Below are 26,810 nucleotides of genomic sequence, written 5' to 3' on the forward strand. Positions count from 1 at the left end.
CACACAAACACACAGACACACACGCAAACACACACACAGACACACACACAGACACATAGGCACACACACAAACACACACAGACACACACACACACAGACACACACACACAGACACACACAGACACACACACAAACACACACACAGACACACACACACACACAGACACACACAGATACACACACAGACACACACACACAGACACACACACAAACACACAGACACACACGCAAACTCACACACAGACACACAGACACACACACACACGGACACACACAGACACACACACACAGACACACACACACACACAGACACACACAAACACACACACAGACACACACACACAGACACACACAGACACACACACAGACACACGCACACAGACACACACACAAACACACAGACACACACACAGACACACACAGACACACACAGACACACACACACAAACACACAGATACACACGCAAACACACACACAGACACACACACACAGACACACACACAGACGCACACACACAGACACACACACAAACACACACACAAACACACAGACACACGCAAACACACACACAGACACACACAGACACATAGACACACACACACAAACACACACAGACACACACACACAGACACACACACACAGACACACACAGACACACACACACACAGACACACACACAGACGCACACACACAGACACACACACACACGGACACACACACAGACACACACAGACACACACACAGACACACATACAGACACACACACACAGACACATACACAGACACACACACACGCACAGATACACACACACACAGACACACACACAGACACACACACAGGCACACGCAAACACACACACACAGACACACACACAGACACACACACGCAAACACACAAACACACAGACACACACACAGACACACACACGCGCACACACAAACACGCACACGCAAACACACAAACACGCACACGCAAACACACACACGCAAACACACACAAACACGCACACGCAAACACACACACACAAACACACAAACACAAACACACACAGACACACACACGCAAACCCACAGACACACACACAAACACACAGACACACAAACACACACAAACACGCACACGCGTGCAATATATGTATGAGCTCCGTGACACGCGTGTACCTTCTGGCAGCTACGATAAGAGACAGGTTGTTGTTTTTGTTTAAATAGGGACACGTGGTTCATAGGACCACCTAGACATGAGAGAGACGTTTCGTTCATTTTCCTCGGGCATGTTGCATCGCTCGACGGCGTGCTATGCGATGTGGAAGGCTGGTGACAGAATGGCAGCTAAAGGTGGGGGCCGGGGAACCTGCCTCGAGGACGCCTACCGTGGAGATGGAGCGACGGGGATCGGCTCGTGCGCAGAAGCGAGATGGATTTTGGGGCATCGCAACACCCTGGGACGTGGAGACAACGTCGGGTAGGCCTTCATCCAGCAGTGGATAGATAGTTGCTGCTGCTGCCGATGATGATTGACGCGGCCGATGTACACACGAGGGAGTGCTGAGATACATTCTGCGGTTATCTCCCGCGGTAATTAAGCAATCTACTACATTTTTAATGATCCTTGTGAATACACAACGGGTAATGTGCAATGCAAATAGGGATATCTAAATTGTTACTCGGCCGCGAATGACTCCGAGGAGGAGGTGGAGGTGGTGGTGCCACCGCGAGCGAGATAAGCACCGAGCCGCGCTCACTGCAGGGTGACCTCTGAGCGAGTGCGACATCGGGCGAGCAGCTGCAGCAGCAACAGCAGCAGCAACAGCAGCAGCAGTTAATCACGGCTCCTAACCACAGGAGGCACGGGGAGAGATTCCGCGGCTTCCTCTTCGAGGGACACCTCGGACAACGCCGGCGACGCAGCGCGCATGCGAATTATCTCGAATGCACAAACGACGAGAAAACCCAGCGCAGCAGAGGCATTAGCGCAGGCGGAAGACACCCAGATCCGACAGACAGACAGACACACACACACGCACAGTTTCCTGCAGCGCCGCAGCTACGCAATCTCCCAAGTCAGTGTAAAAAGAACTGAACGCGTGGCTGCGTTGTCGTTGAGATTCAGCGGACTCGAGGAGTTGAGAGAGAGAGAGAAAATAAAACCACACACACACGTGGTCGTCCTAACAACGGGCGGGGCACCCAGCGGCGAGCGGCGGCCTCATCACCGGCGCTGCGCTCGTCACGTGCGGCACAGCGCAACGTGGACGAACAGAGCGGCCGCGCGTCGCACGCCGCTCGACAAAAACGGCGGCTCGAGGCTCGAGCTCGAGAGGCGGGCGAGCCACGGGCGGAGGGGAAAGGCGGAGGTCTCGAGACACCATCTGAACACGGGGGGCAGCACGGGTGGATGGGGGGAGGGGAGGGAGTTGGGGACTGGGAGCCATGCGGCGCGGCCATGGGGTGGATGTGGAGTAGCAAAAGGGGGCCCCTCGCAGAATGGGCTACGTAATAATGAGTAACCATATTGCTGATGCTGCTGCTGCTGCATGGTGTACCCTCCGCTGTGAACTTCGAAGTGAAACGGCCTCGGCACGGGCCGGTCCCTCCCGGCGCACGTCGGGCACCTGTGCTCAACGTTCGACGCGAAGCGAGAAATCGCGCCCCGCCTTCGCTCTGGACGCGACGCAGAGCGAGGCGCTCCACGCAGGCGAGGGGCGCGACCCGCGGGGGCCCCCCCGGAGGGCTTCACCCGGGACGCCCAGGGACGGGGCCCCGGAACGAGCCCCGGGACGAGCCTCGGGCGAGGAGGCGCGGGGGAGGAACGCGTCCCCAAGATGTCCCCGTCGTTCATCAGAGCCGGGTCAATTACTCCGGACGGTGATATCACAATTACAATTACGCCTTCTCGACGGCAAATACGGGCAATTAGGAAACAAAGCGAGTGTAATTGGTTTTAAAGTGACACGCAAATTACTCGGCACTACAAAAACCCCAATTACAATCATAGGGAGTTCACAAATTGCGATTACTGTAATTGCAATTATCATTATTCAGTGGCTGTTTATCCTGCTGGCAATGATTGTGTATTGTGCTACGCGGTGCCCACCACTGCCACTCCAACATGAGAGGCGCCCGCAGCGCGTCTCTCTCTCTCTCTCCTCCTCCTCCTCCTCGCCGATCGTTACCGCCGTCAGTTACACCGCCACCGCCATCAACCGCGCGATGCCTCCTTGGGTTGTGCCCCGTGACTCAGCAACGCCACTCGCGAGCGGCACGCCGGGGCCTCACGCGGGAGTGGTCTCGTTGACGGCGCCACTCGCGGCAGGGAGGGCTGCACGGTAGTGGCACCCGCGTCTCGCGACAAAGAAGGGCCCCTGGGTTCGATTCTCGACTCGGGCGCTTGTCCCTGTGCGGCGTTTGTGTGTCTCCTCTCCCCCTCTGTTCTGCGTGGGGTTCCTCCGGGTTCCTGGTGTTGGTTAAACATTCCAATATTGGTGACATGTTGGCAGATGACTAAAAATGGGATGACACGACTTCACCCCCTAACTGTGAAAATTTGGCAGAACCCTCCTGAAATATGTTGAGACTCAATGAGGTTTTTTTTTATTGGAGAGTAACTGTCAAATTATCGCAGCAGGGGAGAGGGGACATGTAACTGCCGCTGTTTGACCCCAATTGCGATGTATGGGCAACTCCAGTTACATTTTGTGAATCTTTTTGGTTCTGGGAGGACACCAAAAGCACCCAAATGGAATCCATGCAGAACGGGGGGGGGGAGGGATATATAAACTACACACAGAAAGGCATCCGAGTTGGGAATCGAACCCAGAAGCTTTTTTTTTTGCTGTGCGACCCGAGTGTTACCAATGACCTAATTCAGTCCATATTCATCTTTTTCGTTGAAACCCACCCTCCTCCTCCCCCCTCCTCATCCGCCGTGCCAAGAGCCAGGAGGGGGTTTCGTGTCCGTTCTATACGGCGTCTTAGCTACAATAAGCCACATGCCCCCCTGCCGCAGGCGCAGCGCTCCGAGCGCTACGGTAGCTGCAGGTGCAGCGGGTGTCGCGTTCATTGGAGGGATGAGCAATCAGCCCGCAGCAGCAGCAGCCGCTCCTCCTTCTCCTCCTCCACCGGGGCGTGCAGCCTATACGTAGCAGCCTGCTGTGCACGGTGGCCGTCTATCCTCTGTCTCTCATTCCTTGTGCCAGGCCCACGCGATGCCACTCTGTGGGATGCCCCATTCGGCTCGGGATAGCTCAGAAGGGGCCCACGGTGTCACCCAGCTCCACTGTGGCTCCACGGTGGTTCCACGGTGGTTCCCAGCTCCACGGTGGCTCCCAAATCCACGGTGTCTCCCAGCTCCACGGTGGTTCCCAGCTCCACGGTTTCTCCCAGCTCCACGGTGGCTCCCAGCTCCACGGTGGTTCCCTGGCCCGGAGAAGCGCGGAGGCCCAGGGGGAGACTGCGCCGTGAGCCCGGGGGGCGGGAGGGGGGAGCGACAGCTGGGGCCGCGCACGCCGAGCCGCCGGTAAATCTTGGATTATTGCCGCATTATATACACACCGAGCGGCGTTATTGTGGCAATTAATGTCGTTGGGGCGCGGGTGGCTCTATGCAAGACGAATCGTTTTACTTTCGCGCTGAAGTGTTATTTCTGCCGGGCGTGTATTTATCGTAGAAATGCTTTTTCCCCGTTTCAGCGAGATTGCGTGATCAGTGGCGGGGGGGGGGGGGGGGAGATCCCGGGGTCGCGGCGCTCCGTGCGAATGCTGCGCGCCTCCTCGCACGAGGGGCCCCCCAAACGCGATCGCTCATTGCGGCCCCAAATCGCGCCTCGTGATGTCCCCGCGCGGGTGACCGCGACGCCTGCGCCGCTAAACGCCCGCGCCGAGCGGCGACCACGCGGCAGCCTCGCCCACACGACAAACAATCCGCCGGTGGAGATTATATTTATTTATCCGTAACGACTGATGCTTTTTTTACGCCGGTTTCATTTTTAGTGCGACGGGGTTGGGCCTGGGCATGGAGGAAACTCGTGACATCACGGAGCGAACGCTCGGAGGGAGCGCGGATGGTTGGAGGGGGGCGGGGGGGGGGCGGGGGGGGGAGGGGGGCTCGACTCGCGCCGGTCCCCACCGGGGTTCAGCGCAAGGATGCACGAGGAGGACCGGGGGTGGCAAGTCGGAGACGCGTTGACCTCGCGGGGTTCGAGCCTGGGATTCGGCCGCCCGTGGTTGAAGCCGGGAATTCGAGTGCGGCGAGTTGGTGCTGTCGGCCAGCCCCGTCGCCAGCGCTCGCACGGAGAGCAAACTTGGGTTTCCCATTTAGGGGAAATTTCAGCTGTCAGCGTGACACATTCTGTGCTCGGTCGCCACGAGGCACGCACGTCAGTCGCAGGGCGGATGAGAAGGGCAGGGCCCCCTACTGTGACGAGAGGCAGATTAAGGCATCTTCTCAGCAGCGGTTCTGCGACATCAACTTCCCGAGACCGATCTCTCACACTGGGGGGGGGGGGGGGGGGGTGGTGCCTCCCGTGAATTCCGAATAGAAATCATTTGAGCGCAATTTTGTGTTTCGAGCCAACGTCAGCCGGGCCACGGGTACCAGAAGCAATGCGCCCGTCTCTCTTAACGACACATTCCGCACATTTTTCCACTTTCAGCTTTCTTGTTCCCACCCACCCCCCCCCCCCCCTTTCTTTTCTGCGGGGAGCCGTGGAGAGGCTGCGCATCTCGTATCGCAACTCGCGATTGACTTTCGCGTGAGATCGCATTTCATTAGCGAGGCGAGGAGCCCGCGGCGCGTCGCCCGGTGCGGAGTGGAGTAATGACTGCGGATGCGCGTGCAGGGAACGCCGACGCCTCGGCACCACGCCGCAGCACCCGAGCAGCAGCAGCAGCAGCGCCGTGTCCGTGTGGCTGCACCGTCATTCCTACTCACTTGTGATGAACGCTTTGCATTTAAATTTTTAAGCAATGCCCGTGCACACGTGGGGTTGGGCGGGGGGGTGGGTAGGAGACATTTCTAAATTAATTTAATTTCCTTTTTTGAATTCGTTGTCGAGGTGTGGTCGCTGTGAACGAATCCCGCCCGATCTTCGGAATGTGTCGGGGGTTGAGCGGCGGTTGTGCCACGCGCAGCGCCTCCTCGCAGCCACAAAGGACCGAGGTTTTATTCATGACGCGGGCGACTCCTCGGTGTGGAGCTTGTATGTCTTCTCCCGTTTCTGCATGGGGGGGGGGAGGGGGGGTGAGTTCCCTCCGGCTTCCTCGGTTTGCTGCCATAGCTTTAAGAAAAACAAATCTCACGCACATCTCCGATGAGCACGGTGGGCTACGCACGGTGCGAAAGAAGTCCAGCGTACACACGTGCACACGTGGCCGATTTGCCACGCACACACAGGTTGCCATAGTGCTGGCGGGCGACGCGGCGGACAGCAGAGGGCGGTGCAATCCATTTTGCACGCCTCACATCTGCGCTGCCCGCATTCGCCAAGCCTGCAGTGACCAGCGTGGTTAAGTATGGTCAAAGAGTCCCCCACGACCCGCGACGGCGCGGGGAGGCCCTCATCCATAAGTGGATCGACAACATAGGCTGTGCACGTGCCTGTGGGTGTTGTGATTGTGGCTGTAGCATATGATGCCAGTAGATGAGACTTGTGCTGTCGAAACCGGTTATTGGAAGGGCAAAGTGCACCTAGCCTGGCACAATCGCAGTGAATTTCGGCCGTTGCTGTGTTTCGGGTTGCTATCTGGCGGCGTGGGTGTGCGCGTGGTGACTGTGGCTGCAGGTGGTTGTTGCAGGTGGTTGCAGTTGTAGCAGGTGATGCCAGGAGGTCTGCCGTCGTTTGGCGCTGTGAGATTGTGCAACATTCCTTCTTATTCTGATTCGTCCGGGTGCTACGGGTCGCGTTGGATAAACGCGATCCACGCGTCTCGTGTCCGGATTCAGTTTGTTACCTTGAGAATGGATGTAATTGGCGTCCGGGGGAATGTGTCAACGCTTAACTAGCCTCGATCGCGATGTCCTCGGCTGGGCGATTCATCACTTGTGCCTTTGGATCGCGCCTCGAATCGCGCTCCCCCCGGCCCCGCGCGAAACGACGCTCGGTGACAGTCACCGGGCGTCGCGTCGCTCGATCGTCCGACGAAATCTCCCTGGGCCCGTGTGTGTGTGTCATGGACGAGCTGTGGCTCTGTGGCCCAGCATCGACACGCGTTGCCAAATATGCCACGCGCATTCGTCTCACGCCGCCGACGGCCGCTCAATTATTCATTTCGCTCTGAAGGCAGAGCACATGCTCTGCCCTTGTGTGATAATTAACATATGGCTTTGGCAGCATCAGACTGGGCATCTACAAAACAAATTCAACGATCGGGGTGATTGTTATAATTATTAATTTTGGTTGTTTGGGAATGATGATGACGATACAGTCGTGTAAGGTATTTCACGAGGCAAGCTGTTGAGTACGGTGCCTGCCCAGCAGAGACCCTCCACGTGGCCTCCGTGCGCATCGATGAACCCCGCAAGCTGCACGCAAAGTATGACACGGTGACACGAGATATATGTGTGTGTGTGTGCGCGTGACGCGTCGATGTCACCCCACGTATCGGCCACGTGCAATGACGACGCTGATAATTGCGGGTTTCCGAGGTTCGCTTTAATTTTGTGTAACCAGCGCGATAATTCGAGAGAGGGAGGGAGACAGACCAGAGGCTCGTTTGCAAGAGTCACCTGCGTCACAAAAATGTGAAAGAGCAAAATGAACAAATGCAATTAAGTACAGCGAAGAAACGAATGTGAAGTCGGTGCAAAAACAAAAATAACAACCGTGTCGCGTGAACAATAGAAAATATTTCACAAACATGAACCCACGTTTCACGATGCGTAAGTCGGCTTCGTGGCTGATGAATGCGAGACGAACGACGCGATCAATCGCTCACTACTACACTACAATCGAATCTGCAAATAACAAGAGCAGGCCCGACAACCGCAAGGTTTAAACAACGCACACATAAACTCGTGGAAACACCACTCGGCCCTCGGTGCATTATGGAAACACCGTCAGCAGATCCTGAAGAACTGCACTGCGGTCATCTTGCCATCAAAAGAAATGCGAGCGAATGTAAACGAAACTACAGTATGAAACTATGTCTTTTATTTCATCAGGTAAGGCCCACTGAGCTGTGTAGCTTAGTGGGCTACAAATGATGGCTCAACAATGTGGCTTACCACGTGGAAATGTAGAGCAGCCAAATACTCTAAACGCGTGATGTTAATTCTAAATATGGATGGCAAGGCCGTAATTATTATATATTGGGGGGGGGCACATCCCCCCCCCAATATGCTCAAAATATTCCCACCAATATATTGCTATAACATCTATTTCTATTTATATGATTGTGGTTATGGTTGTACTTTATTAATCCCTAATCTCTGCCATTACATACAATGAAACAGAGCAATGTAATACAATATACTATTAGACATTCTTGTAAAAAAAATAAAAAAGTCCATCCTACGTGTTAGTGCATTTTTTATTAATATTTCAGGCAGGAAATTCGTTTTCAAATTTAGATTTTTATCTGGGGGACCCCCCCAGACCCCTCCAATGTTGACTCCATGGCTACGGCCTTGATGGATGGAAAAACTGGAGGACCCGAAGTCAAATCCACGAGCCGCGGGTGTCGCCTCGGCGGCGTTGCGACGGCGACTCGCGGCGCCACGTCGAGTCGAGCCGCCCCAACTCTAGGGGGCGACACCACAGCACGGAACCTCCGGCGCGGAGCCCTCGTCTCGCGCGCTCCGCGGCCGTGATGAACATCACGACCCCCACCCCACCCCCACACCGCACTGCAACAACATTGAGCCACACGGACGCGCCGAGACAAACACCGCGCGCCCGCGAGTCGACCCCAAGCTCCTCGTCTGCAGAAGAGCGCGGCGCGGCCGCCGCTCCCCAGTCCGTAAGGGGCAGCGCGCCTCGTGGCGCGCGCGCGTTCTCTGTCCGCACGTCTCGAGCTCACATTTCAGTCGGGGGTCGACTCAGCCTATCGACCACCAACATCTTCACCGTCAACATGAATTACAGCACCACTTTGTGGGAGGTCATCGATGATGGCCACATGGGTGGACTTGGTCCCCCGCTCTGAGAATGTGGAATAATGCATCGCTGACTCGCTCGAGGCTACCAGCGAAGATGAGCGCCGCTCGACACTGCGATCGACGTTGTGTCTCGAGTGCGGCGTGCCCGAGCGTGTGATCGCGCGTGGGGAACGGGGGCGCAGTGGCTAGCGCGTTGCGCTACACAAGAAGTGTTGCAATCACGCTCACGGCCAACACCGGTGACGATTATCTGAACCAGTGCCCGGTCACCCCTAGGTGAACTCAGTCTCAAATGAATATCTGTTTAGATTTGGAAAAATCACCCACGTGTGCCGTGTCGGCCCTCAAAGGTGGCCGCTAAAAGGACTCGCCCCAACGATCTGTTGAGGCTGCACGGGGGACTCTTTGTGCGTGTGTAACCGCGGGGCCGTACCCAGGGGCTGCACTCACAACCGCGAGGTTTAGAATCCGCAGACTCCTCCTCGTCATCCTCTGCGTCCCGATGTCCCCTGAACCACGGTGTCACCTACTCCTGGAGACAACTGGAACTTGAGACACTTGGCCCAGAGGACAAATAGACCCCGAGCTTCATCATCATCATCATCACCAGCCATCATCAATCAGGCTGCTCGGCGGAGGCCTCCACGATCAGTCGCAATCTCTCAAAATCTGGCGATGTCAAAAATCCATCGAACATCTATCCGCAACGCGAGCTCCGTCTCTCCGACGGACGTCCTCTCGGACGCGTTCCATTCCTTGGCCGTCACTCCGCCACTATCCTCCGCCCTGAGCCCTGTGCAGCTTCTTCACATGCGAAACGATGGGTTGTTTTCGTAAGAAACCGGCTCGCCTCGTGAGAGTTTGGCCTTTTCGACACCTGTGACCCCGGGGACACCTGTGACCCCGGGGACACCTGTGACCCCGGGGACACCTGGCCCACGTAGCCGAAGATCCGCGAGACGCCTCGCACGCGGGGAGACCTCCCTGGCCCTGGGTCCAGCACAGGGGACCGGTCCCGCTATGGACCCTCCGCTCCCGCACGCGAGACGCAGCCGAGGCCGCGCGCGAGATGCAGGGACTGGATTCCAAAAGGCGGCTCCTCGTCTCTTCCCCTTCCGAGCCAATGACGCTGCGCCTCCTTGTCAGAGCTAGAGACGGCGAGGGAGAGGGGGGGAGGGGAGAGAGGAGGAGGGGGCATCTCTTCACGAGTTCTCCCTCGTGAGGAGCGCCGCTCTCGCTCCCTTTGAGATGCTAATGCGCAGAGGAGCGCGCAGAGCGCTTTGAAGGGATCGGGAGAGCGGCTCTCCGAACTGGCGACGGCTGCGCGAAGAGACGAGGGCTAGGATCGCGAGAAGGAAGAAGAGGGGATCGCGACCACGAAGAGGAATAAGACCGTGAAGAGGAGGAGGAGGATCAACGAGGAGAAGAGAGGAGGAGAGAGTGCGGGCAGTTCGGATTCGCGCATCGCTGTCGGGATCCGAGCGAAGCGAGTGGAGGCGGCTTCGCGCGCTATGCCGGCGATGCTGCGGCTGATGGTGATGATGTAGATGACGACGACGATGATGATGGCGACGATGTTCAAGGGTGATGATAATGCGCCGCGAGTGAGCGAGCTGGAGGGAGCGGGCCGTGACGTCACGCGGGCGCGGTAACGCGCGGCGCTGTTCGCCGAAGGCTGCGCCGCGCGCGCTCGAATCTGACGCGACGCGGGCGTGGAGCCGGGGCGCGCAGTGCTGAGCGGCTCCCTGCAGTCGGCGAGCTCTCTGCTCCCTCCCAGCGCGCCTCCGCGGGCAGCGGCAGCAGCAGCAGCCGCCGCCGCCGCCGCCGCTCCGTAGCTCATCTCTAGCCACCGCCGTCGGCTTCCTGCCGGAGTGAGGGAGAAGCATTCACCGAAGCAAAGATGCGCGGCGCGGAGTCGCGGAGAGAGGCGCCGCGCCGCAGGGGGGGGTCTCGGGACCCCACGGGGTCTCCTCCTCCTCCTCCTCGGCTGCCACCACCGTCGCTGCTGCTGGGGCTGCTGCTGGGGCTGCTCGCGGCCGCCCCCGCCGCCGGACAGTCCACGTACCCGACCATCACCACCAACTTCGGCAAGCTGCGCGGCGTTCGCATCGTCCTCAACAACGAGATCCTGGGGCCCGTGGATCAGTTCCTGGGGGTGCCGTACGCGGCGCCCCCCGTCGCCGAGCGCCGCTTCCAGCCCCCAGAGCCCCCCGCGGCGTGGCAGGGAGTGCGCAACGCGACGCACTTCGCGCCCGTGTGCCCGCAGATGATTCGCGGGGTGCTCCCCGAGGTGATGCTGCCCGTGTGGTTCACGGCCAACATGGACGTGGTGGCGCCGTACATGCACGAAATGAACGAGGACTGCCTCTACCTCAACATCTACGTGCCCACGGAGGACGGTGAGGGCCACGGCGTGATGTGCACGCGCGCGCGTGTGATGTGCACGTGTGTGTGTGTACGCGCGCGCGTGTGTGTGTCGCGCGAACACGCTCGTGATGTTCACGCGCGCGCATGTGATGTGCACGCGTGTGTGTCGCATACACGTCGTTCACGATGTACACGTTCACGATGTTCACGCGCGTGTGTGTCGCGTACACGGCGTTCACGATGTACACGCTCACGATGTACACGCTCATGATGTTAACGCGTGTGTGATGTTCACGCGTGTGTGATGTTCACGCGTGTGTGTCGTGTACACGCTCACGATGTACAACGCTCGTGTGTGATTAATACGCGCGCAGGTGATGTATAGGCGAGCCGTCTGCGATGTACACGGGCGAGAGATATATGCAGGGGTCATGTACACACGTGGGTAATGATGTACACACACGTGTGTGTGTGTGTGTAATATATACACGGGGCATGTACACGTGTGTGTAATACATACACGGGGCATGTACACGTGTGTGATGATGTACACGTGTGTGTGTGCAATACATACACGGGGAATGTACACGTGTGTGTGTGATTAATACACATGTGGCGTGATGCATCGCACGTGCGGGTGATGTATAGGCGAGTCATTTGTGATGTACACACGTGTGTGTGTAATACATACACGGGTCATGTACACATGTGTGTGTAATATATACACGGGTCATGTACACGTGTGTGATGATGTACACGTGTGTGTGTGTGTAATATATACACGGGTCATGTACACGTGTGTGTGTAATATATATACAAAAGGCATGTACACGTGTGTGATGATGTACACGTGTGTGTGTGTAATATATACACGGATCATGTACACGTGTGTGATGATGTACACGTGTGTGTGTGTGTGTAATATATACAAGGGGCATGTACACGTGTGTGCTATGTACGCGACACACGCGCGCGCGTTGTGTTATAGTCGAAACCGAGCCCGTGTCGTGTTCACGCGCATTCTGTGTATTATATATATTGTGTGTGTATTGTGTGTGTGTGTGAGCTGTGTGTGTATTGTGTGTGTGCGTATTGTGTGTGTATTGTGTGTGTGTATTGCGTGTGTATTGTGTGTGTGAGCTGTGTGTGTATTGTATGTGTTATTGTGTGTGTGAGCTGTGTCTGTATTGTGTGTGCATTGTGTGTATTGTATGTGTATTGCGTGTGTATTGTGTGTGTATTGTGTGTGTGAGCTGTGTGTGTATTGTGTGTGTGTATTGTGTGTGTGTGAGCTGTGTGTGTATTGTGTATTGTGTGTATTGTGTCTTGTGTGTGTATTGTGTGTGTATTGTGTGTGTGAGCTGTGTGTGTATTGTGTGAGCTGTGTGTGTGTATTGTGTGTGTATTGTGTGTGTGTGTATTGTGTGTGAGCGAGTCAGCTTCTTGATTTATGATCGGCGGGCCGTGTTACGTAGCCTCTGCATTGTGTGTGTGTTGTGTATGGGTAGTGTGTGTTGTGTATGGGTAGTGTGTGTTGTGTATGGGTAGTGTGTGTTGTGTATGAGTAGTGTGTGTTGTGTATGGGTAGTGTGTGTTGTGTATGAGTAGTGTGTGTTGTGTATGGGTAGTGCGTGTTGTGTATGGGTAGTGTGTGTTGTGTAGGGGTAGTGTGTGTTGTGTATGGGTAGTGTGTGTTGTGTAGGGGTAGTGTGTGTTGTGTATGGGTAGTGTGTGTGTTGTGTATGGGTAGTGTGTGTTGTGTATGAGTAGTGTGTGTTGTGTAGGGGTAGTTTGTGTGTGTGTGTTGTGTATGGGTAGTGTGTGTTGTGTATGGGTAGTGTGTGTTGTGTATGGGTAGTGTGTGTTGTGTATGGGTAGTGTGTGTGTTGTGTATGGGTAGTGTGTGTTGTGTATGGGTAGTGTGTGTGTTGTGTATGAGTAGTGTGTGTGTTGTGTATGGGTAGTGTGTGTTGTGTATGAGTAGTGTGTGTTGTGTAGGGGTAGTGTGTGTGTGTTGTGTATGGGTAGTGTGTGTTGTGTATAGGTTGTGCGTGTTGTGTAGGGGTAGTGTGTGTTGTGTATGGCTACTGTGTGTTGTGTATGAGTAGTGTGTGTTGTGTATGGGTGGTGTGTGTTGTGTATGGGTAGTGTGTGTTGTGTATGGGTAGTGTGTGTGTTGTGTATGGGTAGTGTGTGTTGTGTATGGGTAGTGTGTGTTGTGTATGAGTAGTGTGTGTTGTGTATGGGTAGTGCGTGTTGTGTATGGGTAGTGTGTGTTGTGTAGGGGTAGTGTGTGTTGTGTATGGGTAGTGTGTGTTGTGTAGGGGTAGTGTGTGTTGTGTATGGGTAGTGTGTGTGTTGTGTATGGGTAGTGTGTGTTGTGTATGAGTAGTGTGTGTTGTGTAGGGGTAGTTTGTGTGTGTGTGTTGTGTATGGGTAGTGTGTGTTGTGTATGGGTAGTGTGTGTTGTGTATGGGTAGTGTGTGTTGTGTATGGGTAGTGTGTGTGTTGTGTATGGGTAGTGTGTGTTGTGTATGGGTAGTGTGTGTGTTGTGTATGAGTAGTGTGTGTGTTGTGTATGGGTAGTGTGTGTTGTGTATGAGTAGTGTGTGTTGTGTAGGGGTAGTGTGTGTGTGTTGTGTATGGGTAGTGTGTGTTGTGTATAGGTTGTGCGTGTTGTGTAGGGGTAGTGTGTGTTGTGTATGGCTACTGTGTGTTGTGTATGAGTAGTGTGTGTTGTGTATGGGTGGTGTGTGTTGTGTATGGGTAGTGTGTGTTGTGTATGGGTAGTGTGTGTGTTGTGTATGGGTAGTGTGTGTTGTGTATGGGTAGTGTGTGTGTTGTGTATGAGTAGTGTGTGTGTTGTGTATGGGTAGTGTGTGTTGTGTATGAGTAGTGTGTGTTGTGTAGGGGTAGTGTGTGTGTGTTGTGTATGGGTAGTGTGTGTTGTGTATAGGTTGTGCGTGTTGTGTAGGGGTAGTGTGTGTTGTGTATGGCTACTGTGTGTTGTGTATGAGTAGTGTGTGTTGTGTATGGGTGGTGTGTGTTGTGTATGGGTAGTGTGTGTTGTGTATGGGTAGTGTGTGTTGTGTATGAGTAGTGTGTGTTGTGTATGGGTAGTGTGTGTTGTGTATGGGTAGTGTGTGTTGTGTATGGGTAGTTTGTGTTGTGTATGGGTAGTGTGTGTTGTGTATGGGTAGTTTGTGTTGTGTATGAGTAGTGTGTGTTGTGTATGGGTAGTGTGTGTTGTGTATGGGTAGTTTGTGTTGTGTATGGGTAGTGTGTGTTGTGTATGGGTAGTGTGTGTGTTGTGTATGGGTAGTTTGTGTGTTGTGTATGAGTAGTGTGTGTGTTGTGTATGAGTAGTGTGTGTTGTGTATGAGTAGTGTGTGTGTTGTGTATGGGTAGTGTGTGTTGTGTATGAGTAGTGTGTGTGTTGTGTATGGGTAGTGTGTGTTGTGTATGGGTAGTGTGTGTTGTGTATGAGTAGTGTGTGTTGTGTATGGGTAGTGTGTGTGTTGTGTATGGGTAGTGTGTGTTGTGTAGGGCTAGTGTGTGTTGTGTATGAGTAGTGTGTGTGTTGTGTATGGGTAGTGTGTGTTGTGTATGAGTAGTGTGTGTGTTGTGTATGAGTAGTGTGTGGGTTGTGTATGGGTAGTGTGTGTTGTGTAGGGCTAGTGTGTGTTGTGTATGAGTAGTGTGTGTGTTGTGTATGGGTAGTGTGTGTTGTGTATGTGTAGTGTGTGTGTTGTGTATGGGTAGTGTGTGTTGTGTATGAGTAGTGTGTGTGTTGTGTATGGGTAGTGTGTGTTGTGTATGGGTAGTGTGTGTGTTGTGTATGAGTAGTGTGTGTTGTGTATGGGTAGTTTGTGTTGTGTATGAGTAGTGTGTGTTGTGTATGGGTAGTGTGTGTGTTGTGTATGGGTAGTGTGTGTTGTGTATGAGTAGTGTGCCTGTTGTGTAGGGGTAGTGTGTGTTGTGTATGGGTGGTGTGTGTTGTGTATGGGTAGTTTGTGTTGTGTATGGGTAGTGCGTGTTGTGTATGAGTAGTGTGTGTTGTGTATGGGTAGTGTGTGTTGTGTATGGGTAGTGTGTGTTGTGTATGGGTAGTGTGTGTGTTGTGTATGAGTAGTGTGTGTTGTGTATGGGTAGTGTGTGTTGTGTATGAGTAGTGTGTGTGTTGTGTATGGGTAGTTTGTGTTGTGTATGGGTAGTGTGTGTTGTGTATGGGTAGTGTGTGTTGTGTATGGGTGGTGTGTGTGTTGTGTATGAGTAGTGTGTGTTGTGTATGGGTAGTGTGTGTTGTGTAGGGCTAGTGTGTGTTGTGTATGGGTAGTGTGTGTTGTGTAGGGGTAATGTGTGTTGTGTATGGGTAATGTGTGTGTTGTGTATGGGTAGTGTGTGTGTTGTGTATGGGTAGTGTGTGTTGTGTATGGGTATTGTGTGTGTTGTGTATGGGTAGTGTGTGTTGTGTATGGGTGGTGTGTGTTGTGTAGGGGTAGCGTGTGTTGTGTATGGGTGGTGTGTGTTGTGTATGGGTAGTTTGTGTTGTGTATGGGTAGCGCGTGTTGTGTATGAGTAGTGTGTGTTGTGTATGGGTAGTGTGTGTTGTGTATGGGTAGTGTGTGTTGTGTATGGGTAGTGTGTGTGTTGTGTATGGGTAGTGTGTATTGTGTATGAGTAGTGTGTGTGTTGTGTATGGGTAGTTTGTGTTGTGTATGGGTAGTGTGTGTTGTGTATGGGTAGTGTGTGTTGTGTATGGGTGGTGTGTGTGTGTTGTGTATGAGTAGTGTGTGTTGTGTATGGGTAGTGTGTGTTGTGTAGGGCTAGTGTGTGTTGTGTATGGGTAGTGTGTGTTGTGTAGGGGTAATGTGTGTTGTGTATGGGTAGTGTGTGTGTTGTGTATGGGTAGTGTGTGTGTTGTGTATGGGTAGTGTGTGTTGTGTATGGGTAGTGTGTGTGTTAGGTATGGGTAGTGTGTGTTGTGTATGGGTGGTGTGTGTTGTGTAGGGGTAGTTTGTGTTGTGTATGGGTAGTGCGTGTTGTGTAGGGGTAGTGTGTGTTGTGTATAGGTAGTGTGTGTTGTGTATGGGTGGTGTGTGTTGTGTATGGGTAGTGTGTGTTGTGTATGGGTGGTGTGTGTTGTGTATGGGTAGTGTGTGTTGTGTATGGGTAGTGTGTGTTGTGTATGGGTAGTGTGTGTGTTGTGTATGGGTAGTGTGTGTGTTGTGTATGGGTAGTGTGTGTTGTGTATGGGTGGTGTGTGTTGTGTATGGGTAGTGTGTGTTGTGTATGAGTAGTGTGTGTTGTGTATGGGTAGTGTGTGTGTTGTGTATGAGTAGTGTGTGTGTTGTGTATGGGTAGTGTGTGTGTTGTGTATGGGTAGTGTGTGTTGTGTATGGGTAGTGTGTGTTGTGTATGGGTAGTGTGTGTTGTGTATGGGTAGTTTGTGTGTTGTGTAGGGCTAGTGTGTGTTGTGTATGGGTAGTTTGTGTTGTGTATGGGTAGTGTGTGTTGTGTATGGGTAGTGTGTGTTGTGTATGGGTAGTGTGTGTGTTGTGTATGAGTAGTGTGTGTTGTGTATGAGTAGTGTGTGTGTGTATGGGTAGTGTGTGTTGTGTATGGGTAGTGCGTGTTGTGTATGGGTAGTTTGTGTGTTGTGTATGGGTAGTGTGTGTTGTGTATGGGTAGTGTGTGTTGTGTATGAGTGGTGTGTGCGTTGTGTTTGAGTAGTTTGTGTGTTGTGTATGGGTAGTGTGTGTTGTGTATGGGTAGTGTGTGTGTTGTGTATGGGTAGTGCGTGTTGTGTATGGGTAGTTTGTGTGTTGTGTATGGGTAGTGTGTGTTGTGTATGGGTAGTGTGTGTTGTGTATGAGTAGTGTGTGTTGTGTATTTGTGTCTATGCGTGTGTAGTTGCGAGCGTGTGAGTGTGTGTCTCTATGTCTGCGTGTGTGATTGTTTAGTGTGCGTGTGTATATGTTTTTTAATTGTGCGATGCCCCTGGGGAGACAAAGGCGACCGGGCATCGCGCTGGCCACCCACCCCCTCGCGTTCCGTGCCGACCTTCGTAGGTACTCGCTAACAGCACTTGCCCTCAACAGTCTGTTGAGGCTACGCGGGGGATCTTTGTCTTTGTGAAATGTGCCGTCTAAATGAACGCGTTGCATCTCTGTGCGCGTCGTATCGCCTCGCACGTCTCGTCCAATACCCTGCGCGATGTGTCACGCGTCGTGTGTCTGTGTGTGTCTCTGTGTGTGTGTCTCTATGTGTGTGTCTCTGTGTGTGCGTCTCTGTGTGTGTCTCTGTGTGTGCGTCTGTCTGTGTGTGTCTCTGTGTGTGTCTAACAGCACTTGCCCCTACAGTCTGTTAAGGCTATACGGGGGATCTTTGTCTTTGTCTTTGTCTTTGTCTCTATGTGTGTCTGTGTGTGTGTGTCTGTGTGTGTGTGTCTGTGTGTGTGTCTCTGTGTGTGTGTCTGTCTGTGTGTGTCTGTGTGTCTCTGTGTGTGTGTCTCTGTGTGTGTGTCTCTGTGTGTGCGTCTCTGTGTGTGTCTCTGTGTGTGCGTCTGTCTGTGTGTGTCTCTGTGTGTGTCTATGTGTATGTCTCTGTGTGTGTGTCTGTCTGTGTGTGTCTGTCTGTGTGTGTCTCTGTGTGTGCGTCTGTCTGTGTGTGTCTCTGTGTGTGTCTCTGTGTGTGTGTGTCTGTCTGTGTCTCTGTGTGTGTGTCTCTGTGTGTGTGTCTGTCTGTGTGTCTCTGTGTGTGTGTCTGTCTGTGTGTGTCTCTGTCTGTCTGTGTGTGTCTGTCTGTGTGTGTCTCTGTGTGTCTTTCTGTCTCTGTGTGTGTGTCTCTGTGTGTGTGTATCTGTGTGTGTGTGTCTCTGTGTGTGTGTGTTTCTCTGTGTGTGTGTGTCTCTGTGTGTGTGTGTCTGTCTGTGTGTATCTGTGTGTGTGTGTCTGTGTGTGGGGAGCGGTAGTGTAGCGGTTAGCGCGCTGCGCTGTGAACCTGGCGACCCGGGTTCGATTCCCGCTCACGGCCAACACCAGTGACGATTATCTGAACCGGTCCCGGGCCTCCCCTAGGTCGACTCAGCCTCAAATGAGTACCTGGTGCGGTGTGTAGTAAACATCGCCACTGGGGAGACAAAGGCGGTCGGGCGTGGTGCTGGCCACCCACCCCCTCGAGTACCGTTTCGGCCTTCATAGGTGCTCGCTAACAGCACTTGCCCCTACAGTCTGTTAAGGCTATATGGGGGATCTTTGTCTTTGTCTTTGTGTCTGTGTGTGTATCTGTGTGTCTCTCTGTCTCTGTGTGTGTGTGTCTCTCTGTGTGTGTGTCTCTCTGTGTGTGTGTCTCTCTGTGTGTGTGTCTCTCTGTGTGTCTCTGTGTGTGTCTCTGTGTGTGTCTCTGTGTGTGTCTCTGTGTGTGTCTCTGTGTGTGTCTCTGTGTGTGTCTCTGTGTGTGTCTCTGTGTGTGTCTCTGTGTGTGTCTCTGTGTGTGTCTCTGTGTGTGTCTCTGTGTGTGTCTCTGTGTGTGTCTCTGTGTGTGTCTCTGTGTGTGTCTCTGTGTGTGTCTCTGTGTGTGTCTCTGTGTGTGTCTCTGTGTGTGTCTCTGTGTGTGTCTCTGTGTGTGTCTCTGTGTGTGTCTCTGTGTGTGTCTCTGTGTGTGTCTCTGTGTGTGTCTCTGTGTGTGTCTCTGTGTGTGTCTCTGTGTGTGTCTCTGTGTATTTGTGTCTCTGTATTTGTGTCTCTGTGTGTGTGTCTCTGTGTGTGTGTCTCTGTGTGTGTGTCTCTGTGTGTGTGTCTCTGTGTGTGTGTCTCTGTGTGTGTGTCTCTGTGTGTGTGTCTCTGTGTGTGTGTCTCTCTGTGTGTGTGTCTCTGTGTGTGTGTCTCTGTGTGTGTGTCTCTGTGTGTGTGTCTCTCTGTGTGTGTGTCTCTGTGTCTGTGTGTGTGTCTGTGTGTGTGTCTCTGTGTGTCTCTGTTTGTGTCTCTCCCTGTGTTTGTGTGTCTCTGTATGTGTGTCTCTGTCTGTGTGTGTGTCTCTGTGTGTGTCTCTGTGTGTGTGTCTGTGTGTGTGTCTCTGTGTGTGTGTCTGTCTGTGTGTGTCTCTGTCTGTGTGTGTCTCTGTGTGTCTCTCTGTCTGTGTGTGTGTGTCTCTGTGTGTGTGTGTCTGTGTGTGTATGTGTGTTTCTCTGTGTGTGTGTCTCTGTGTGTGTGTCTGTCTGTGTGTCTCTGTGTGTGTGTCTGTCTGTGTGTGTCTATGTGTGTCTCTCTGTCTCTGTGTGTGTGTCTCTGTGTGTGTGTGTCTCTGTGTGTGTGTCTCTGTGTGTGTCTCTCTGTGTGTGTCTGTGTGTGTGTCTCTGTGTGTCTCTGTGTGTGTGTCTCTGTGTGTGTCTCTGTGTGTGTCTCTGTTTGTGTCTCTCCCTGTGTTTGTGTGTCTCTGTGTGTGTGTCTCTGTGTGTGTGTGTGTCTCTGTGTGTGCCTCTGTGTGTGTCTCTGTGTGTGTGTCTCTGTGTGTGTCTCTGTGTGTGTCTCTGTTTGTGTCTCTCCCTGTGTTTGTGTGTCTCTGTGTGTGTGTGTCTGTGTGTGTGTCTCTGTGTGTGTCTCTGTGTGTGTCTCTGTGTGTGTCTCTGTGTGTGTCTCTCTGTGTTTGTGTGTCTCTGTGTGTGTCTCTGTGTGTGTGTCTGTCTGTGTGTCTCTGTGTGTGTGTGTCTCTGTGTGTGTGTCTCTGTGTCTGTGTGTCTCTGTTTGTGTGTCTCTGTTTGTGTGTGTCTCTGTGTGTCGTGTCTTTGTTTGTGTGTGTCTCTGTGTGTGTGTCTCTCTGTTTGTGTGTGTCTCTGTGTGTCGTGTCTGTGTGTGTGTGTGCGTTGCGTGTCTTGTCTCTGTCTGTGTGTCTGTGTGTGTGTGTGTTGCGTGTCGTGTCTCTGTGCGTGTGTGTCTGGGTGCGTGTGTGTCTCTGTGTGTGTCTGTGTGTGTCTCTGTGTGTGTCTCTGTGTGTGTCTGTGTGTGTCTCTGTGTGTCTCTGTGTGTGTGCGTTGCGTGTCGTGTCTCTGTGCGTGTGTGTCTCTGTGTGTGTGTCTCTGTGTGTGTGTGCGTTGCGTGTCGTGTCTCTCTGTGTGTGTTGCGTGTCGTGTCTCTGTGCGTGTGTGTCTCTGTTTGTGTGTGTCTCTGTGTGTGTGTCTCTGTGTGTCTCTCTGTGTGTGTGTGCGTTGCGTGTCGTGTCTCTGTCTGTGTGTCTCTGTGTGCGTTGCGTGTCGTGTCTCTGTGTGTGTCTCTCTGTGTTTGTGTGTCTCTGTGTGTGTGTCTGTCTGTGTGTCTCTGTGTGTGTGTGTCTCTGTGTGTGTGTCTCTGTGTCTGTGTGTCTCTGTTTGTGTGTCTCTGTTTGTGTGTGTCTCTGTGTGTCGTGTCTTTGTTTGTGTGTGTCTCTGTGTGTGTGTCTCTCTGTTTGTGTGTGTCTCTGTGTGTCGTGTCTCTGTGTGTGTGTGCGTTGCGTGTCTTGTCTCTGTCTGTGTGTCTGTGTGTGTGTGTGTTGCGTGTCGTGTCTCTGTGCGTGTGTGTCTGGGTGCGTGTGTGTCTCTGTGTGTGTGTGTCTCTGTGTGTGTCTGTGTGTGTCTCTGTGTGTGTGTCTCTGTGTGTGTCTGTGTGTGTCTCTGTGTGTCTCTGTGTGTGTGCGTTGCGTGTCGTGTCTCTGTGCGTGTGTGTCTCTGTGTGTGTGTCTCTGTGTGTGTGTGCGTTGCGTGTCGTGTCTCTCTGTGTGTGTTGCGTGTCGTGTCTCTGTGCGTGTGTGTCTCTGTTTGTGTGTGTCTCTGTGTGTGTGTCTCTGTGTGTCTCTCTGTGTGTGTGTGCGTTGCGTGTCGTGTCTCTGTCTGTGTGTCTCTGTGTGCGTTGCGTGTCGTGTCTCTGTGTGTGTATCTGTGTGTGTGTGTGTGTCTCTGTGTGTGTGTCTGTGTGTGTGTGTGCGTTCCGTGTCGTGTCTCTGTGTGTGCATTCCGTGTCGTGTCTGGGTGCGTGTGTGTCTCTGTGTGTGTGTGCGTTGCGTGTCGTGTCTCTGTGTGTGTGTCTCTGTGTGTGTGCGTTGCGTGTCGTGTCGCTGTGTGTGTGTGTGTTGCGTGTCGTGTCTCTGTGCGTGTGTGTCTCTGTGTGTGTATCTGTGTGTGTGTCTCTGTGTGTGTCTCTGTGTGTGTGTGTGCGTTGCGTGTCGTGTCTCTGTGTGTGTGCATTCCGTGTCGTGTCTCTGTGCGTGTGTGTCTGGGTGCGTGTGTGTCTCTGTGTGTGTGTGTCTGTGTGTGTGTGTGCGTTGCGTGTCGTGTCTCTGTGTGTGTCTCTGTGTGTGTGTGTGCGTTGCGTGTCGTGTCTCTGTGTGTGTGTTGCGTGTCGTGTCTCTGTGCGTGTGTGTCTCTGTGTGTGTCTCGGTGCGTGTGTGTCTCTGTGTGTGTGTCTCTGTGTGTGTGTGCGTTGCGTGTCGTGCCTCTGTGTGTGTGTTGCGTGTTGGGTCTCTGTGCGTGTGTGTCTCTGTGTGTGTGTCTCTGTGTGTGTGTCTGTGTGTGCGTCTCTGTGTGTGTGTGCGTTGCGTGTGTGTCTGTGTGTGTGCGTTGCGTGTGTGTCTCTCTGTGTGTCTCTGTGTGTGTGTGTGCGTTGCGTGTGTGTCTGTGTGTGTGTCTCTGTGTGTGTGTGCATTGTGTGTGTGTCTCTGTGTGTGTGTCTCCTCTGTGTGTGTATGTGTGTGTGTGCCTTGCGTGTGTGTCACTGTGGGTCTCTGTGTGTGTGCGGCGCGTGTGTCTCCTGTGTGTGTGTGCGTTGCGTGTGTGTATCTGTGTGTGTATCTCTGTGTGTGTGTGCGTTGCGTGTGTGTCTGTGTGTGTGCGTTGCGTGTCGTGTTTCTGTGCGTGTGTGTCTCTTTGTCGTGTGCTGTGTTGTGTGATTGTGCTGTGTTGTGTGATTGTGCTGTGTTGTGGTATGCGCGCGTTGTGTATCGCTTCTAGTGTAGCGCGTGTGTGTTGGTTTGTGGTGCGTGAGTTGTGTTTGTGAGTGTTGTGAGAATGGGTGTTGTGTGTATTTGTGTACGATCGTTGTGTACGGTTGTTGTGTATGGTTGTTGTGTAGGTTGTTGTGTACTGCTGTTGTGTAGGTTTTTGTGTATGGTTGTTGTGTATGGTTGTTGTGTACTGCTGTAGTGTAGGTTGTTGTGTAGGTTGTGTAGGTTGTTGTGTAGGTTGTTGTGTACTGCTGTAGTGTAGGTTGTTCTGTAGGTTGTTGTGTACGGTTGATGTGTAGGTTGTGTAGGTTGTTGTGTATGGTTGTTGTGTACTGCTGTTGTGTATGGTTGTTGTGTAGGTTGTTGTGTACGGTTGATGTGTAGGTTGTTGTGTAGGTTGTTGTGTACTGCTGTTGTGTAGGTTGTTGTGTAGGTTGTTGTGTACGGTTGATGTGTAGGTTGTGTAGGTTGTTGTGTACTGCTGTTGTGTAGGTTGTTGTGTACGTTGTGTAGGTTGTTGTCACTTCGCTTCTTCTTGTGGTGTCTTCGCGTTGTTCACAAGGGAGGCACTCTCTCACCACTGTTACCTCATCATCACCACAGTAACACCCTCACCACTGTTACCTCATCATCACCACCACAGTAACACCCTCACCACCGTTACCTCATCATCACCACAGTAACACCCTCACCACCGTTACCTCATCATCACCACAGTAACACCCTCACCACTGTTACCTCATCATCACCACAGTAACTCCTTCACCACTGTTACCTCATTATCACCACAGTAACACCCTCACCACTGTTACCTCATCATCACCACAGTAACACCCTCACCACTGTTACCTCATCACCACAGTAACTCCCTCACCACAATTACCTCATCATCACCACAGTAACACCCTCACCACCGCTACCTCATCATCACCACAGTAACACCCTCACCACCGCTACCTCATCATCACCACAGTAACACCCTCACCACCGCTACCTCATCATCACCACAGTAACACCCTCACCACTGTTACCTCATCATCACCACAGTAACACCCTCACCACTGTTACCTCATCACCACAGTAACACCCTCACCACTGTTACCTCATCACCACCACAGTAACACCCTCACCACTGTTACCTCATCATCACCACAGTAACACCCTCACCACAGTTACCTCATCATCACCACAGTAACACCCTCACCACCGCTACCTCATCATCACCACAGTAACACCCTCACCACAGTTACCTCATCAGCACAGTAACACCCTCACCACTGTTACCTCATCATCACCACAGTAACACCCTCAACACTGTTACCTCATCACCACAGTAACACCCTCAACACTGTTACCTCATCATCACCACAGTAACACCCTCACCACTGTTACCTCATCATCACCACAGTAACACCCTCAACACTGTTACCTCATCACCACAGTAACACCCTCACCACTGTTACCTCATCATCACCACAGTAACACCCTCAGCACTGTTACCTCATCATCACCACAGTAACGCCCTCACCACTGTTACCTCATCATCACCACAGTAACACCCTCACCACCGTTACCTCATCACCACAGTAACACCCTCACCACTGTTACCTCATCATCACCACAGTAACACCCTCACCACAGTTACCTCATCATCACCACAGTAACACCCTCAACACTGTTACCTCATCACCACAGTAACACCCTCACCACTGTTACCTCATCATCACCACAGTAACACCCTCAGCACTGTTACCTCATCATCACCACAGTAACGCCCTCACCACTGTTACCTCATCATCACCACAGTAACACCCTCACCACCGTTACCTCATCACCACAGTAACACCCTCACCACTGTTACCTCATCATCACCACAGTAACACCCTCACCACAGTTACCTCATCATCACCACAGTAACACCCTCACCACAGTTACCTCATCATCACCACAGTAACACCCTCACCACCGTTACCTCATCACCACAGTAACTCCCTCACCACCGTTACCTCATCATCACCACAGTAACACCCTCACCACTGTTACCTCATCACCACAGTAACACCCTCACCACTGTTACCTCATCATCACCACAGTAACACCCTCACCACCGTTACCTCATCACCACAGTAACACCCTCACCACTGTTACCTCATCATCACCACAGTAACACCCTCACCACCGTTACCTCATCACCACAGTAACACCCTCACCACCGCTACCTCATCATCACCACAGTAACTCCCTCACCACTGTTTCCTCATCATCACCACAGTAACACCCTCACCACCGTTACCTCATCACCACAGTAACACCCTCACCACTATATGCTTAGTTTTTTCGGTAAAGTCACGTTGAAGAGAAACAACAAAATAATAAAATATATATAAAACAATAAAAAAAATTCTCACGACGTTTCGACCATAACTCAAACGGTCATCTTCAGGTGTGTTGGTTTGCATAAATTTATTTTTAAACGGCGCATTTATTTATTTATTTAAAAAACGTTGGCGTCACGCGCAGCGATTTGGCAGTTTACCCAGGACTAGTCCATCTATATTCTGAAAAGAGGAGGGGGGAGACGAATTTTTTTATAATGTATGCTGTCTGAAAGCCACTGTAAGCGTGAACAATCAATTAAGAACTGAAATGGTTTATCAAATCTTTCCAATGATTGCTAAGATAGAATCCATCTTCTCGGTTGAAATTGTCTCTGTGCTTGTATATGTGGATAGCCTCATGAACGAATCTCTCATGGAAGCCAGATGGCTTACAAAGAACCTCTGTCTTGGAAAAGTCAATGGCATGTGAGCCTACTGAATTAGAACAATGATCTGCTACGGCCGAGGTGTTGGTCCTACCGTGTTTAAGGTCTGCTTTGTGTTCACGAATGCGGTCCGAGACATGGCGCTTGGTTTCTCCAATGTAACTACTACCACAGAGGCAACTTAGTTTGTAGACACCAGGGTATTGTATGTCCGGAATCACATCTTTTACAGACGGAACCAGATCACGGATTTTATGTAATGTGTTGAAACGGACCCGGATCTTGTGTTTATTCAAGATTTTGGAGATCTTTTTTGTGATCCCAGCAATGTAGGGTAAAGTGATGGTTTTGAAAGGCTCCTCAAGAGGGTTCTTCTTCATGGTTTGAGTGATAGCTTTGCGGATTGTATAGTCGGAGTAACCATTAGCCCTAAGAGCTTGGTGTACGTGCTTGAGTTCACTGCTTATGTGTTCCTGGTCGGATATGCATTGGGCTCTATGATACAGAGTCTTGATGAGAGAATTCTTCTGTGATGGATGGTGGTGGGAATCCGGTTTCAGATAAGCATCCGTATGGGTAGCTTTCCTGTAGACAGAGTGGCTCATTGAACCATCGGGTCTCTTTTTAATTAGGACATCCAAAAAAGGTATCTTGCCATCTATTTCGACTTCCATGGTAAATCTGATGGCTGGGTGTATGGAATTGATGTGGTCGAAGAATTGGTCTAGAGCAGGCCGGCCATGTGGCCAGATGACAAAAGTGTCATCCACGTACCTCTTCCATAAGGTTGGGCGCAGAGTGGCAGTCTGGATGGCGTCAGTCTCAAATTTCTCCATGAAAATGTTAGCTATAACTGGAGAAAGGGGGGAGCCCATTGGGGTGCCCTCAGTTTGTTTGTAGAAAGTTCCATTCCAAGTGAAGTATGTATTGGTTAAACAGTGTCTCACCAGGGGGGGTACCTCAGTGTTCAGTCCTTGATGAACCAAGTCTTCAATGATTGCAATGGTGTCAGGTACAGGAACCTTGGTGAATAAGAAAACTACATCAAAACTGACAAGCAGGTCGTCTGGGGACAGGGAAATACCCTTGATTGTCGATACCAGGTGAGTAGAATTTTGTACCGCAGAGGTGGTCTTTCCAGTGAAAGGACGCAGGATTTCAGACAAAAAACGAGCTAGTTTGTAGATGGGGGAGCTGATAGTAGAGACTATGGGACGAAGAGGTGTATCTACTTTATGTATTTTTGGTAAGCCGTATAATCTTGGTGGCCTGGCAGCAGAAGGTTTCAACGAAAACTGTTTAGATTGATCAATTAATGCGGTTGAATCAGAAATTATTTTGTTGGTTTGTGTGACGAGGCTGTTGTTCTTAATTGATTGTTCACGCTTATAGTGGCTTTCAGACAGCATACATTATAAAAAATTTCGTCTCCCCCCTCCTCTTTTCAGAATATAGATGGACTAGTCCTGGGCAAACTGCCAAATCGCTGCGCGTGGCGCTAACGTTTTTATAAATAAATAAATGCGCCGTTTAAAAATAAATTTATGCAAACCAACACACCTGAAGATGACCGTTTGAGTTATGGTCGAAACGTCGTGAGAATTTTTTATTGTT

The 26,810-nt window shown here is 52.0% G+C and overlaps 2 protein-coding genes across 6 annotated transcripts in view; both read left to right on the plus strand.

Moving 5' to 3' along the window:
* Positions 1-8,706: 8,706 nt before the first annotated feature.
* Positions 8,707-26,810, plus strand: part of LOC116952604 (neuroligin-4, X-linked-like) — a 275,455-nt gene continuing 257,351 nt past the window's right edge. For 2 of the 5 annotated variants that reach the window (XM_032972119.2, XM_032972120.2), the window contains exon 1: positions 8,709-11,493. In XM_032972119.2, the coding sequence (XP_032828010.1) occupies positions 10,995-11,493 (499 nt within the window). In that variant the 5' untranslated portion in view covers positions 8,709-10,994. Of the gene's footprint in view, positions 11,494-26,810 lie in introns of all 5 variants that reach the window. The other 3 variants (XM_032972122.2, XM_032972121.2, XM_032972118.2) reach the window with 3 other exon arrangements.
* On the plus strand, positions 19,207-25,931 carry LOC142931043 (uncharacterized). The gene is made up of 2 exons (XM_076074299.1): positions 19,207-22,669; positions 22,925-25,931. Exon 1 carries the CDS (start codon positions 19,638-19,640, stop codon positions 22,437-22,439), a length of 2,802 nt encoding a protein of 933 aa, XP_075930414.1. The 5' UTR covers positions 19,207-19,637; the 3' UTR covers positions 22,440-22,669; positions 22,925-25,931.

This window comes from Petromyzon marinus, chromosome 47 (genome assembly GCF_048934315.1).
Source record: "Petromyzon marinus isolate PM22_M1 ecotype Great Lakes invasive population chromosome 47, UKy_Petmar_22M1.pri1.0, whole genome shotgun sequence".
Taxonomy (NCBI): domain Eukaryota; kingdom Metazoa; phylum Chordata; class Hyperoartia; order Petromyzontiformes; family Petromyzontidae; genus Petromyzon; species Petromyzon marinus.